The sequence below is a fragment of the Hyperolius riggenbachi genome, chromosome 4 (genome assembly GCF_040937935.1).
Source record: "Hyperolius riggenbachi isolate aHypRig1 chromosome 4, aHypRig1.pri, whole genome shotgun sequence".
NCBI classification, from domain to species: domain Eukaryota; kingdom Metazoa; phylum Chordata; class Amphibia; order Anura; family Hyperoliidae; genus Hyperolius; species Hyperolius riggenbachi.
The window spans coordinates 207,608,414-207,624,065 of NC_090649.1; the positions used below are offsets into that span (position 1 = coordinate 207,608,414).

The window sequence follows — 15,652 nt, forward strand, 5'->3', positions numbered from 1 at the left end:
GCTAGAAATTGGACCGTTAGTGGCACAGCTTTAGAAAGCTCACAGGTGTCTCTCAATTACAAGACCTGAGCAGAGGCATGGTAAGTTACATGTAATTCTACTATAAACCACATCATCGAACAACATGCATAGAATGTGTCTTAAATGGTTTCCAGATATTGACACCCTAGATCCAAAGGGGAGGAGACTGCAATATTCCACGTTAGCCTCTCCTATTTTACATCATAGAAGAAGCAATAGAGTGTTGTACCGTGTTAGCCATCAGTAAAAGCAAGGAGTTTTGAATCAGGATGATACCATTTATTGGCTAACTTAGAGATGAATAAACAGTGAGCTTTCGGCTTATAAAAAGCCTTCGTCTAACGGGTTCCTGTTTTTAATCAAGAACCACTCCGATGAAGGCTTTTTATAAGCCGAAAGCTCACTGTTTATTAATCTCTAAGTTAGCCAATAAATGGTATCATCCTGATTCAAAACTCCTTCCTATTTTACATCAGCCATACATGGGTACTAGGAGAAGTATTATGTTCTTAGGTTCCAGTAGCTCACCTGCGTAAGATGTCCCATCTGGGTTCCCTCAGACTACCATCTAATTTTACACACTAACTAAAAACAGGTTATTGGTTTTTTTTGGCATGATGAAATGGGGAGCCATATCACTTTAGACCCAAACTGTGTCTACATTGCATAGCTGATGACACCAACTCTGACCCCCCAAACACACACACACACACACACACAAAATTTGAAAAAAAATTGTGGAATTTGGAAAGGAGTAGTAGCAGTATCACTTGTTAGTTTCCGGAACAATACCAAACCTTGCTACTGGGCAAGTTACTTCCCTCTAGCAGGCAACAATGTAATTAATGTAATATCATAGGGTAGGACAATTTCTCTTAAATTAGTGCTACCCAACCTATGGTTGAGGAGCAAAGCTACATTTATTGCAGCCATTCTGGATCTAAAATACCAGTTTTAAAGATGTAAAGCTGCCTTTCTTTCACATGTGTACCATTAAGTTTTTTCTTTGATAAAATTAGTTTTGTTTTTTGAACAATCATGACAGAAGCCATTATACAAGAAAAATCACTGTGGGAAATCTCACATGAAATGGAAAGCTGAAAAATCACACAATTTAAAATGTTCATTTACACAGGCGACATAAAAGTGAAAAAAAAAGTACAAGAACTAATATAATGTGAGGAGGTCAAGTATACTTATAAAAAGTAAAAAGGGGTTAAGTGTCCTCTCATTAGTCACGGTAAAATTAGAAGGGATGTGTTCTTATCATATCCTGTAGCTGCACCCACACACTAGTACCAACTCACTCATCTTCACCACAGGAAGGATGACCTTATCCTAACTTACCCTCTCTGGCCGAAACACAGAAGAATTAGGCAATACATTCTCACAGACAAGACATTTCCTAGCATTCACCACCCTGTCTGTAGGAGATTGCGCCAGAAGACAAAGCTCTGCTCAGACAGGGTGTTGCTGCATGCTAAATTAAAGACACCCTCTCTCCCTCCAGGTTAGAATTCCACGCATTGCACATCTTTCTGTCCAGAATGTAACTCACAGCAGCTCCTGTTACTAATTAGAAAATGATAACTTCTGACCAAACTGCTAACATTCTAGAGATTTAGTAAACATATACGTGGTTAACATTCCCTAAATCTATACAGTCATAAAAGGCATTACATAGGACAGGAGTCTGTAGACTGAGTTTGTAGAAAACTAGAAGCCGGCTTGAGAAGGATGGGTAAAACCACAATACTTTTGTTTGTACAGAGGCAAAAAAATGCAATATTATATATACAATTCCGATGACAAAAACATAATTATAGACTATAATGCATGTTATTGTATGTGTTGTGTTAATAAAGGAAAATACCACTCATTTCAAAAATGCCCATACATGTAGGTCATTGCTGCACACTATTACACTTCCAGAAGTAAGGGTATCTTTACTAATCTGCCACGAACCACGCTTCCTACACATAAGGAGGGGGCTGGTACTTGCGGGGGGGGGGGGCTCTTACACACCCTTTTTAAATATTCAATAAAAGGACCCCTTTGACAGCACAAAGGAAGCTCTGCCCTAGGCCATAAGAAGCTCCACCCGCCCAGCAGGAAGTAGTCTGCAACAGCTTGGGACACTTTGGAGTAAAGAGGCTCTGGACGGGAATCCTAGTGAGGCCATTCCGTCAGCTGTATGGCAGCAAGATGCAGTCTCCCTGTCAGCTGCACCCCCTGTGACCTCTCCCTCCCTCAGCACCCACAGTGACCTCTCCCTCCCTAGCACTAGCAGTGATCCTGCCTACCCCAGCAACCCACACTGATCTCTCCCTCCCCCAGCAACCCACACTGAACTCTCTCCCTCCCCTAGCAGCCACAGTGACCTCACCAGCACCCAAACAATCCCTTTCTTCCTCCAGCAACCACAGTGACCTTTCCCTTCCCCAGTGGCATTCTCCTGTCACCAGCAGCACACACAGGGACCTCCCCTTCCCCAGCAGCACCTACAGTGACCTCTTCCAACACCCAGCATCCAGTGACTGCTCCCTCCCACAGCAACCACACTGACCTCTCCCTCCACAGTGACCGCTCCCAACAAAGCCAGAAGACTTGGTTGGAAGGAGACTAATACTGCTTTCTGGAGAGGGGGTATTACATGCACAATTTAGCATGATTGGATGAAGAATGCAACAGCAGCACAGTTTACAGATGTGTACTCCCACCTGCCAGGAGAGACAACGGTGGCTACGGCTGCTCATTGCTCGCATCAGTGTTTGCATCTACAGGCCAAGGTGGCCAAACATTTCAATGTGTAAAAATGAAGGCAGAGCGGAAGTGCACATGTTTGGCGCTTCGTCAGGGCCTGGATGAGGTTCCCCTTAGGGCAACCGGTTGTTTTTTGGCTACAATGTTGCTATTATTAGCTGCACTTTTATAAAATTGTATATGCGATTTTGGTTTGACCCACACTTGTCAGATTGTTCTTGTTTAGATTTAATTTTAGTCTGTTGTAAACTGGCTACTCTTCTGTTTTACAAAAACTCAAATAAAAATTCAAAAGCAAAAAAAAAAAAAAAAAGTTTCCATCTTTATCAACCCTCTGGGCGATACAATTATATCGCCCAGGAGGTGGCGCAGCACTATTTTTTTAAATTTTTTATTTTTTAAATCATGTAGCGAGCCCAGGGCTCGCTACATGATAGCCGCAGCGCAGCGGCATCCCCCCAGCCACTCCGATCGCCTTCGGCGATCAGAGTAAGCAGGAAATCCCGTTCAGAACGGGATTTCCTGCTGGGCTTCCCCGGTCGCCATGGCGACGGGGCGGGATGACGTCACCGACGTCATGGACGTCGTGACGTCAGAGGGAGTCCCGATCCACCCCTCAGCGCTGCCTGGCACTGATTGGCCAGGCTGCGCAAGGGGTCGGGTAGGGGGGGGGGCTGCGCGGCACGGCAAGCGGCGGCGGATCGGCGGCGAGCGGCGGCGATCGGAAGTTACACGCAGCTAGCAAAGTGCTAGCTGCGTGTAACAAAAAAACAATTATGCAAATCGGCCCACCAGGGCCTGAGAAATCCTCCTGCGCGATATACCCCGAGCTCAGCTCGGGATTATCGCTCAGGAGGTTAAAGAGACACTGAAGCGAAAAAAAAATGATGATATTAGGATTTGTATGTGTAGCACAGCTAAGAAATAAAACATTAAGATCAGATGCATCAGTGTAATTGTTTCCAGTACAGGAAGAGTTGAGAAACTCCAGTTGTTATCTCTATGCCATTAAGCTCTCCGACTAAGTTAGTCGTGGAGAGGGCTGTTATCTGACTTTTATTATCGCAAATGTTCCTGGACTGTTTACTTTTCCTCTGCTAGAGGAGAGGTCATTACTTCACAGACTGCTCTGAAAGACTCATTTTGAATGCTGAGTGTTGTGTAATCTGAACATATTATAGAATGATGCAATGTTAGAAAAAACACTATATACCTGAAAATAAAAGTATGAGAATATTTTCTTTGCTGCTAATCTTCTAGTAATTATTCATAGTACACAACCAATTCACTGTGTCATATTTTTTTTTTCACTTCAGTGTCTCTTTAAACTGTAATGCCTGTAATCTTTCTATGTACAAACTAAGAATACCTTTTATGGTGGCTCTGTGTAACAACCCATTAACCAGTTCAGCGTATCTGAACGAGTATTCTCGTCCAGATAGGTGCCGCTCAAGTCTATCCTGGCGCGTATCCGCGCCCAGTGTTTGAGCGGTGGTGCATGGGGCCACGGCCCTGTGCACCCTAGCGGTTTTCTGTGTCAGCGGTTGGGGAAGGGAAGCACGGCTTCCCCATACCAATTGCAGTGCGTGTAATGAATGGACATGACCCCGTTCATAAAATCATATAATCATCAATCTATTCCAAAGCCCCCAACCCAGTTACCAATTTTATGTTTAAAAACAAACAAACAAACAAAAAATCCATAAATAGTTTCCTTAGGGACTTTTTTTTGTAATATGCATGTCATGAGGGTATATTACTGGCATACATTTGAAATCTGCGCCGGTAGACTTGGGCGCAGGATAAGGATACAGCCGGTATATGGCTGATCCTGCTTCTGTACAAGTCCGGGCTGTGTTAATTACTATTCCCCCTCCAGGCCGCCATGGATAGTGGGGGAATGATATAATTCGGCATCCAGCGATTGCTGGAGGCCGAATTATTGTGTTTTTTAAGCAACTTCGGCTCCGTCTTCTGACGGCTTTGACGCTTCTGACGTTACTCACGGAGTGCCGCTATAGATGTGATTCCCATTATAGTCTATGGTGGCGCCGGCTGCGTCCAAATCTAGCAGCGCTGAAAAGCACTGCTCCGATATTACTGTTATTTTAGTACATAAGTGCTTACAATTGACACATCACAAAAAAAAATCCTAAACAGAAAAAATGCACCTTTATTTCCAAAGAATATTGGTGCCATACATTGTACTAGGGATATAATGTAAATGTTGATAGCTGGGACTAATGGGCAGATAAAATGGGTGGTTTTATTTAAAGAGAAACTCCGACCAAGAATTGAACTTTATCCCATCAGTAGCTGATAACCCCTTTTACATGAGAAATCTATTCCTTTTCATAAACAGACCATCAGGGGGCGCTGTATGACTGATATTGTAGTGAAACTCCTGCCACAAAGAAATTCTAAGTACGTACTCTTGGCAGTTTCTTGTCTGTGAACCCTGTTGCATTGTGGGAAATAGCTGTTTACAGCTGGTTCCAACTGTCAAAACAGCAAGCAGCAGCTACATCACTTGCCAGCAGTAAAAATGTCACCATGTGATAAATGTCAGAATATAAATTAGGGATTTAAAATATTTTACAATGGGCGAACACTGACTAAATCACTTATGCATAATTATTGTAAAAATGAAGAACATTTTTTATTACATGATTTTCACTGGAGTTCCTCTGTAGTGTATAATTGCTTATTTTAAAACCATAGGGGATGGAATTGAATTTTTTTTTTTCGTGTGTGTGTGTGCGGGGGGGGGAGGGGGGGGGATTTACAGTTTGTGGCGAATGAATGGGTGGAGCGATGACAACGAAAAATAGCTTCCGTCCTTTAGGTGAAAACACCTGTAGGCTGAACTGGTTAAAGCTATTTTCTGCGATCTTTCTGCAGCAGAAAACTTAAAAACTAACGTTCAGCAGCAGGAAGAAAGCTACTTATCTGTGTTCAGAGCAGGAGACTACATGATCAGTGGGCTTGGGCTACAGTTGCACATCAGCAAGTGATGCTAAAGGGGCCTTATGACCATCTGTGTTATTGCACTTGACTGCATAGACCCCAGTGAGAAATATTTTTTTATTAATAAATACAGTGTGTTTTTTTATTTATCAACAAGGTTCTTGCTGTGAGTGTTGCATGTGTCAGCAATAGCATACATTTAAATCCATTAAACCTTCAACAAGCCTCGCTGTGATCTGATATAACCCAAGACAGGGTTGTAAACTGTTGCCACCTAAAAGCAGTTATTAAATGAAGGCTAAGGTTTCAGGATAACAGGATAACATATGTTCTTCAGCTCAGGAGGAACCTTAGTAAATCTGGTCCACCGTCTCAAAAACCAAGTTAACCCCCCCCCCCCCCCCCCCCCAAAAAAAAGCTAAGAAAAAGGACATCTGTAGGCATGTGAATATTCACAAGTAGTCACCACAGTAGAAGATTACTACACAAACACTCATATTTGGCCAATCGGAGCAGTTGACAAGCTATGAATGATTGATGGCCTGCCGCCCATGTAAAACAAGCCTAACACAGGAGAAGCTTGAGCTTTCTTTTCCGACACAAAGGCCCATATGCAATTCACTTTTTCTTCTAAGTTTTCTCCTGATATTTTCTCACCTTGTCAATAAAATGCCTTATAAACCACGAGCAAGCAAGAAAGAACTCAAACGAATTTAGCAGTACTTTTTCAGCTACTTTTTCAGCAAAACTGTTGAAAAGTTATTTTAAAGAGAAGATGAAACGTTATCTCCTAAGAGAAAAAGTTAATTGCATATAGGCCATAAAGTCTTGGACACAGAAGGGGAGCTGCAGAAAATCAGTTGAGCTGATTTATTCCCAGAAGGTGACCGACTGGACAGGAAGCAAGTTAGAGGTGAGTATGATGACTTTGCTATCTGATATTTTGCGCCCATTTCTCCCCTTGGATGCACACAAGCAAGGGAGCTCAGGGAAAAGGAACAAGCAGAATGGGGAGCCTAATGCCACGTACTCACTGCTAGATGTATCAGGGAACACTCAGCAACAAGGCCCGATGAACGAGCGCTTCACAATCCATCTTCCCACCCGTAAGAACGCCTATCGTCAAGCGATGGCACATGACTGGCTCGAACGAGAGTTCAAATGATAGCGGGTACTTGGCATGGGAGTCATTGGGGATCTTATCCACCCTGACAATCATTTGTCTAATCATGCACACGTACCCGTGTTGTGAGAACGCAGAAACCATTGCTCGTCACGCAAAAAATCATCGGTCGAGGAAAAGTCACGTCGTGGGTATGTATCTTTAGCCAAGCTGGTCTGTTGGCAAAAAAAAAAAAAAAAAAAAAAAAAAAAAAAAAAAAAAGTGCTCCCAATTAACTGATCATCCAGTCATTTTAATCAGCACTTCATTTTAATCACAACAATGCACTTACCTGTATAAGCAAAGTCTTGGAGTCCCGGATAGCAGATCCTTCACCTTTTGGGAGAGGTTTTCCTTTAACCTTACATTCTTTTGAGAAGCTTTTCAGGGTCTCATTGAACTCCCCAAAACCTAGGAACTAACACAAAGCATCACTTATTACTGGGGAATTATACACTGTAAAGAGTGCAATTGTATATTAAAAGTACATATATTTATGGTTTAATAAAGTTGAATATTTGCGTAATATATTCATACTTTTCTGAAAACCTTCAACCGTGTCCAAGTGTACTTAGGTGGTATTTAAGTTAATGGCTTAAGGAAAGAGGGAGCAATTAGTGCTACATAAGGATTTATGTATATGAGAGGAGCCACGTAGGCTGGTTTTCAGGCACATTCTGTAAAACGGAAGCCAGAGCATGAAATGATTGTTTGATGAGGGGCCCACAGCAGGTCATGGGAAGACTAACATTGGTTCTGCAAGCTGAATGAATAATATTTACGTTGTACAGACTCATATTCACCCTCGTCACTCACCACATATGTATATATAGTCATTTGGGAAATAATCAAATAGGTACATAATGTTGTCACATTAGGAAGGAATGATCACTGCCTTTTCTCATTTCTTAGTATAATCCATCAACTCATTACAATTCAGATCTGGTGGTAAACCAAGATATATCAAGACATATCAATAAAAAAGCACGTCTTTCTCATTTGTAGTAATAGTTGCAAGTCCTCCTTATAAGCCATTAATAGCCATTTTAACAATGTAATGTAATGTTTTACATTGATATCCATTATTTATAACTGCCAGTATAGTATGCAGCACTGAAAAAAATGAGGTGCAAGTTCCTGAGTTGTAGGGGTATCAGGGCGGGTTGGGGGGATGGGGGGGGTGCGGCGGCATAGCTAGCTTAGTTGCCCCAGTATAGCTAGTATTGTTACCCCAGTATAGCTAGTATAGTCCCCAGTATAGCTAGCATAGTGCCCCAGTAAAGCTAGTATAGTGTCCCAGTATAGCTAGTATAGTAATAAATCAAAAATAAAGCTGCGCTAATGGATAAAGAAATACACATGGAGCGCACTAAACACAATACTGTAAATTGTCACCAAATGTCACTTTAAACATTAGATGCGCTCACGGCTGAAATAAAGAGAAAAGTCACTTCACAAAGTCACCATCCAGTGATTTGAACAATGTCCAGCTGAATGTCCCAGGACTCTAGAGGATTTCTTCAATCAACAGCCAACATGTCATAAAAGGAAAAAACACAGAAAAGGGGACATAGCGTAATCCAATTTATACAAGCGTTGCCCGTCACCGCTCAAAGTACACCTCTGTGCCTGGACACACTCCCCCCTGAGTGCCCGCACTCACCCAATCAACCTCCAACAAATCCGGAGGTAAGGATATACAGCATGAGCGGGAGACAAGGCAGGGATCAACCACCACGACCAGATTCTAGGACTCAAAACAGCGCCAGATAGTATAAAATCATTTAATAAAGTACGGGTAAAAAAGTATCACACTCACAAGCGTAGGAGGTAAACAGGCATGTAGCAAATATGCGGATGCAGTCCCGGGTAGCCGCTCACACACACGCTGCCTCAGACCTTCCTTTCCTGCGACTTCCTGGTTGTACCGGTCATGTGACGTAGCTCCGCCCTATGCATTTCGTCATGAAAATGACTCATCAGGGGCTCACGTCACTCTAGCTATGCCGGCTCATATATTCCCTCAACCAAACCCTCCCACCTGCTTAGCTCCACCTTATATTAAAATAAGGTCCTCCTTAATATAAGGTGGAGCTAAGCAGGTGGGAGGGTTTGGTTGAGGGAATATATGAGCTGGCATAGCTAGAGTGACGTGAGCCCCTGATGAGTCATTTTCATGACGAAATGCATAGGGCGGAGCTACGTCACATGACCGGTACAACCAGGAAGTCGCAGGAAAGGAAGGTCTGAGGCAGCGTGTGTGTGAGCGGCTACCCGGGACTGCATCCGCATATTTGCTACATGCCTGTTTACCTCCTACGCTTGTGAGTGTGATACTTTTTTACCCGTACTTTATTAAATGATTTTATACTATCTGGCGCTGTTTTGAGTCCTAGAATCTGGTCGTGGTGGTTGATCCCTGCCTTGTCTCCCGCTCATGCTGTATATCCTTACCTCCGGATTTGTTGGAGGTTGATTGGGTGAGTGCGGGCACTCAGGGGGGAGTGTGTCCAGGCACAGAGGTGTACTTTGAGCGGTGACGGGCAACGCTTGTATAAATTGGATTACGCTATGTCCCCTTTTCTGTGTTTTTTCCTTTTATGACATGTTGGCTGTTGATTGAAGAAATCCTCTAGAGTCCTGGGACATTCAGCTGGACATTGTTCAAATCACTGGATGGTGACTTTGTGAAGTGACTTTTCTCTTTATTTCAGCCGTGAGCGCATCTAATGTTTAAAGTGATAGCTAGTATAGTGGCCAGTATAGCTGGTATAGTCCCAGTATGGGTAGGTAGTGCCCCAGTAGAGTGCCCAGTATAGCTAATATAGTGCCCAGTATGGGTAGGTAGTGCCCCAATATAGCTAGTATAGTGCCCAGTATGGCTAGTATAGTGCCCAGCATGGCTAGTATAGTGCCACAGTATGGCTAGTATAGTGCCACAGTATGGCTATTATAGTGCCACAGTATGGCTATTATAGTGCCACAGTATGGCTATTATAGTGCCACAGCATGGCTAGTATAGTGCCACAGTATAGCTGGTATAGTGCCCAGTATAGCGCCATAGTATGGGTAGTACAGTAGTACAATAGTACAGCAATTGCTGGAAGCCGAATTATTGTGTTTTCAAAGTAACTTCAGCTCCGTCTTCTGACGGCGCCAAGGTTACTCCCTGTGCGCTGCTATAGCCGTAATTCCTATTACAGCCTATGGTGGCGCTAGCTGCGCCCAAGACTCCTGCGCTGGATTAACGGGACTAACAAGCAACTGGTATTGTTTAAAAGGAAACATTCATATCCCTCTAGGTTAAGGTTCCCTTTGGGGACTCCAATATAGAAAAATGAGGGAGAGCAACAATGAAGGAGATCATGGACTATCTGTCTAATAAGTAAAAGGAGTGCTATTAACCACTTGAGGACCGTGGGCTTTACCCCCCTTAAGGACCAGGCACTTTTTTTTCCATTCAGACCACTGCAGCTTTCACGGTTTATTGCTCGCTCATACAACCTACCACCTAAATGAATTTTGGCTCCTTTTCTTGTCACTAATAAAGCTTTCTTTTGGTGCTCCTGCGATTTTTACTTTTTATTATATTCATCAAAAAAGACATGAATTTTGGCAAAAAAATGATTTTTTTTACTTTCTGTGCTGACATTTTTCAAATAAAGTAAAATTTCTGTATACATGCAGCACGAAAAATGTGGACAAACATGTTTTTAATTAAAAAAAACCCATTCAGCCTATATTGATTGGTTTGGGTAAAAGTTATATCGTTTACAAACTATGGTGCAAAAAGTGATTTTTCCCATTTTGAAGCATCTATGATTTTTCTGACCACCTGACATGTTTCATGAGGGGCTAGAATTCCAGGATAGTATAAATACCCCCCAAATGACCCCATTTTGGAAAGAAGACATCCCAAAGTATTCACTGAGAGGCATGGCGAGTTCATAGAAGATTTTATTTTTTGTCACAAGTTAGCGGAAAATGACACTTTGTGACAAAAAAAAAAAGAAGTTTCCATTTCTTCTAACTTGCGACAAAAAAAATGAAATCTGCCACGGACTCACTATGCTCCTCTCTGAATACCTTGAAGTGTCTACTTTCCAAAATGGGGTAATTTGTGGGGTGTGTTTACTGTCCTTGCATTTTGGGGGGTGCCTAATTGTAAGCACCCCTGTAAAGCCTAAAGGTGCTCATTGGACTTTGGGCCCCTTAGCGCAGTTAGGCTGCAAAAAAAGTGCCACACATGTGGTATTGCCGTACTCAGGAGAAGTAGTATAATGTGTTTTGGGGTGTATTTTTACACACACCCATGCTGGGTGGGAGAAATATCTCTCTAAATGACAATTGTTTGATTTTTTTTTTACACACAATTGTCCATTTACAGAGATATTTCTCCCACTCAGCATAGGTATGTGTAAAAATACACCCCAAAACACATTATACTACTTCTCCTGAGTACGGCGATACCACATGTGTGGTACTTTTTTGCACCCTAACTGCGCTAAGGGGCCCAAAGTCCAATGAGTACCTTTAGGATTTCACAGGTCATTTTTGTTTCAAGACTACTCCTCACGGTTTAGGGCCCCTAAAATGCCAGGGCAGTATAGGAACCCCACAAGTGACCCCATTTTAGAAAGAAGACACCCCAAGGTATTCTGTTAGGAGTATGGTGAGTTCATAGAGGATTTTATTTTTTGTCACAAGTTAGCGGAAATTGATTTTAATTGTTTTTTTTTTTTCACAAAGTGTCATTTTCCGCTAACTTGTGACAAAAAATAAAATCTTCTATGATTTTTTTTTTACACACAATTGTCCATTTACAGAGAGATTTCTCCCACCCAGCATGGGTATGTGTAAAAATACACCCCAAAACACATTATACTACTTCTCCTGAGCAGGGCAGTATAGGAACCCCACAAGTGACCCCATTTTAGAAAGAAGACACCCCAAAGTATTCCGTTAGGTGTATGGCGAGTTCATAGAAGATTTTATTTTTTGTCACAAGTTAGTGAAAAATGACACTTTGGCCTAGTGCACACCAGAGCGGTTCTGCTGCGGTTTGCGATCCGCTTGCGGGTGCAAATCCGCTAGGTTAATGTATTTCAATGGGCTGGTGCACACCAGAGCAGGAGGCGTTTTGCAGAAACGCATACTCCCGGGCTGCTGCAGATTTTGGATTGCGGATGCGTTTCTGCCTCAATGTTAAGTATAGGAAAAACGCAAACCGCTCTGAAAAACGGCACTTCAGAGCGGTTTGCCAGGCGTTTTTCGTTACAGTAGCTGTTCAGTAACAGCTTTACTGTAACAATACATGAAATCTACTACACCAAAAACGCTTCACAAAACCGCAAAATGCTAGCTGAAACGCTACAGAAAAATAAGAAAAAGCGTTTCAAAATCTGCTAGCATATTGCGGATCTGCTAGCGGTTTTTGGTGTGCACCAGGCCTTTGTGAAAAAAAAACCCAATAAAAATCAATTTCCGCTAACTTTTGACAAAAGATAAAATCTTCTATGAACTCGTCATACACCTAATACCTTGGGGTGTCTTTTTTCTAAAATGGGGTCACTTGTGGGGTTCCTATACCGCTCTGGCATTTTACGGGCCCAAAACCTTGAGTAGTCTGGAAACCAAATGTCTCAAAATGACTGTTCAGGGGTAGAAGCATCTGCAAATTTTGATGACAGGTGGTCTATGAGGGGGCGAATTTTGGGGAACCGGTCATAAGCAGGGTGGCCTTTTAGATGACAGGTTTTATTGGGCCTGATCTGATAGATAGGAGTGCTAGGGGGGGTGACAGGAGGTGATTGATGGGTGTCTCAGGGGGTGGTTAGAGGGGAAAATAGATGCAATCAATGCACTGGGGAGGTGATCGGAAGGGGGGCTGAGGGGGATCTGAGGGTTTGGCCGAGTGATCAGGAGCCCACACGGGGCAAATTAGGGCCTGATCTGATGGGTAGGTGTGCTAGGGGGTGACAGGAGGTGATTGATGGGTGTCTCAAGGTGTGATTAGAGGGGGGAATAGATGCAAGCAATGCACTGGCGAGGTGATCAGAGCTGGGGTCTGAGGGCGTTCTGAGGGTGTGGGCGGGTGATTGAGTGCCCTAGGGGCAGATAGGGGTCTAATCTGATAGGTAGCAGTGACAGGGGGTGATTGATGGGTAATTAGTGGGTGTTTAGGGTAGAGAACAGATGTAAACACTGCACTTGGGAGGTGATCTGACATCGGATCTGCGGGCGATCTATTGGTGTGGGTGGGTGATCAGATTGCCCGCAAGGGGCAGGTTAGGGGCTGATTGATGGGTGGCAGTGACAGGGGGTGATTGATGGGTGATTGACAGGTCATCAGGGGGATTGATGCGTACAGTACACAGGGGGGGGGGGGGTCTGGGGAGAATCTGAGGGGTAGGGGGGTGATCAGGAGCGAGCAGGGGGGAGTTTAGGGCATTAAAAAAAATAGCGTTGACAGATAGTGACAGGGAGTGATTGATGGGTGATTAGGGGGGTGATTGGGTGCAAACAGTGGTCTGGGGGGTGGGCAGGGGGGGGTCTGAGGGGTGCTGTGGGCGATCAGGGGGCAGGGGGGGGGAAATCAGTGTGCTTGGGTGCAGACTAGGGTGGCTGCAGCCTGCCCTGGTGGTCCCTCAGACACTGGGACCACCAGGGCAGGAGGCAGCCTGTATAATACACATTGTATACATTACAAAGTGTATTATACACTTTGTATGCGGCGATCCAGGTGCTAGTAACCCGCTGGCGCTTCCAAACGGCCGGCGGGTTACAGCGCAAGGGGGGCGGAGCCAGTCCCCGGCAGAGGATCGCGTCACGGACGACGCGATCGCTCCGCCTATGCCCGTACAAGGACCGCCGCCTCTTGTACATGCGGCGGTCCTTGCGGGGTCCACTTTCCGGCCACCCATGTGCAGTGGGCGGTCGTTAAGTGGTTAAAAGGGTGAAATCATGAATACCATGAGGGCTTGGAGCAGTAAAGGGTGGTCAACAGTGTGACATCAAGGGGAAATGTCCAGTCAAAGAAGACCCTAAGAAGTAATTTGCAATTTCTGTGAGACTGATTTTAAATAAGCATACAATGTGAAAACACTATTGACCTAAGTCAAGAAAGTGTCAATCCATCGATTTATCATACTATGCACTCTATACATGATCAATTCCACCAACAATAGAACATTCCTTTTTAATTTTTACCAAATCTGTACAGATTTCTGTCACCACGTAGCCATGTTGGCATAGGTTTTGTTGTTTCTTCTTTTTGGCTTTTTCAAGGGGCTGTTGCCCTTTTAACCACTTCCAGGATCGGTGGCAGTATATCTACACCCCTTGAAACTTCATCCTGGCTCTAGGGACATAGATACACATATTCGCCCATGATCTCCCACCACTTGCATTTACGATGCCGCCCAGCTGCCCTATGATTGGTGAATGGAAACGTGTTCCCAAAGATAGATTGCTTGAATGACTACTGTCAAAGCCAATGGCAGTAGTCATTCATAAAATTTTTTTTAAATAAAAATACTTACTTTTCTACTGTTGCTATTTCACCTCAGATTGTCGATTCTGCTCATTTGAGGGGACAGCAGCATTTGATCATTCCAGGACTGTGAGTTCACTGTGGATCTTCATTTTTTTTCTTTATTAAAGAGACCTCTCCTAGACCATTAATCCCTCTCCTCCATCTTTTGTCAGCTTTTTCCACATTGAGCAGTAGTAGGTTTGGTTTTTTTGACATACATAGCATTTGTGTATATCTTACGCACATACATTTTTTACCCCCTAGGTTTATTTTCTTAAATTCCCCTAATAAATAAATAAATCAATAAAAATGTAAGCTCTCCAGCACCCAGATCATAGACTTATGCAGCACATAGCGAATGCAGCCAAAACACATATTGCAGCTAATTGGCGCTCTAGGCACCTCTTACAACAGTTATTAGCGAAGTGGACTGCACAATGTTGTAAAAAAAAATAAATGTATGGCTGGCTGAAAGACTGGAGTTTTTCCTCAAAACTTGGTCTCCTTGAAAAGATTATAGGGATACAGCCTCCTTGATCTTTCTGCATGAATACTGTTTGCATGTTAATCCCTTGACCCTCTGGGTTTTTATGCCTCTAGCCATTGGCATATCAGTACCCCCTATGTATCCTTAGATGCTATATTTCTTGTCTTAGTAATTTACTCCTTTTACCTCATAAATGTACCCATGTCATTCCCAGTGGAATCAATCAGCAGTCCTGTATTAGATATGACCAGCTTGTCTGTTCCTAATGTTACTGTTTATTACTTGATTCAATTCGAATTTTGATGTTTTTTCATTGTGAACTTTTGTACTATTGCAATATTTTGTAACACTGTTCTTTGAAGCTTTCTAATAAAAAGATACTTGAAACTGAAATAAAAAAAAATGTATTTACCCACCTGCCTGCCTTTATATTGCTGATCTGAGATAGCCAAGAGGCGGTACAGCGCAGAAGACGCATGCACCACAGTGTTCTCCCCAGAATTTGTTTCCAGCCGGGTGGCATGAAAAAGAAGCCGGGTGGCATGAAAAAGTAGCCGGGTGGGGCGAGATGAAAATGCAGGGCAACTCTGCTTACAGCATAGGAGGAGGTGAGGAGCTGAGCCGATGACAGCCGGGTGGTCACAAAATCTAGCCGGGTGGAGCACCCGGCTAAAAGAGCCTGGGGAGAACACTGCACCATTCTGCAGAACAGCAGCAG

At 43.4% G+C, this 15,652-nt stretch overlaps 1 protein-coding gene across 3 annotated transcripts in view; it reads right to left on the reverse strand.

Moving 5' to 3' along the window:
• Window positions 1–15,652, reverse strand: part of ARMC9 (armadillo repeat containing 9) — a 294,287-nt gene that overhangs the window by 253,030 nt on the left and 25,605 nt on the right. For all 3 annotated transcript variants that reach the window (XM_068281283.1, XM_068281282.1, XM_068281281.1), the window contains exon 3: window positions 7,206–7,331. In XM_068281283.1, the coding sequence (XP_068137384.1) occupies window positions 7,206–7,331 (126 nt within the window). The remainder of the gene's footprint in view (window positions 1–7,205; window positions 7,332–15,652) is intronic.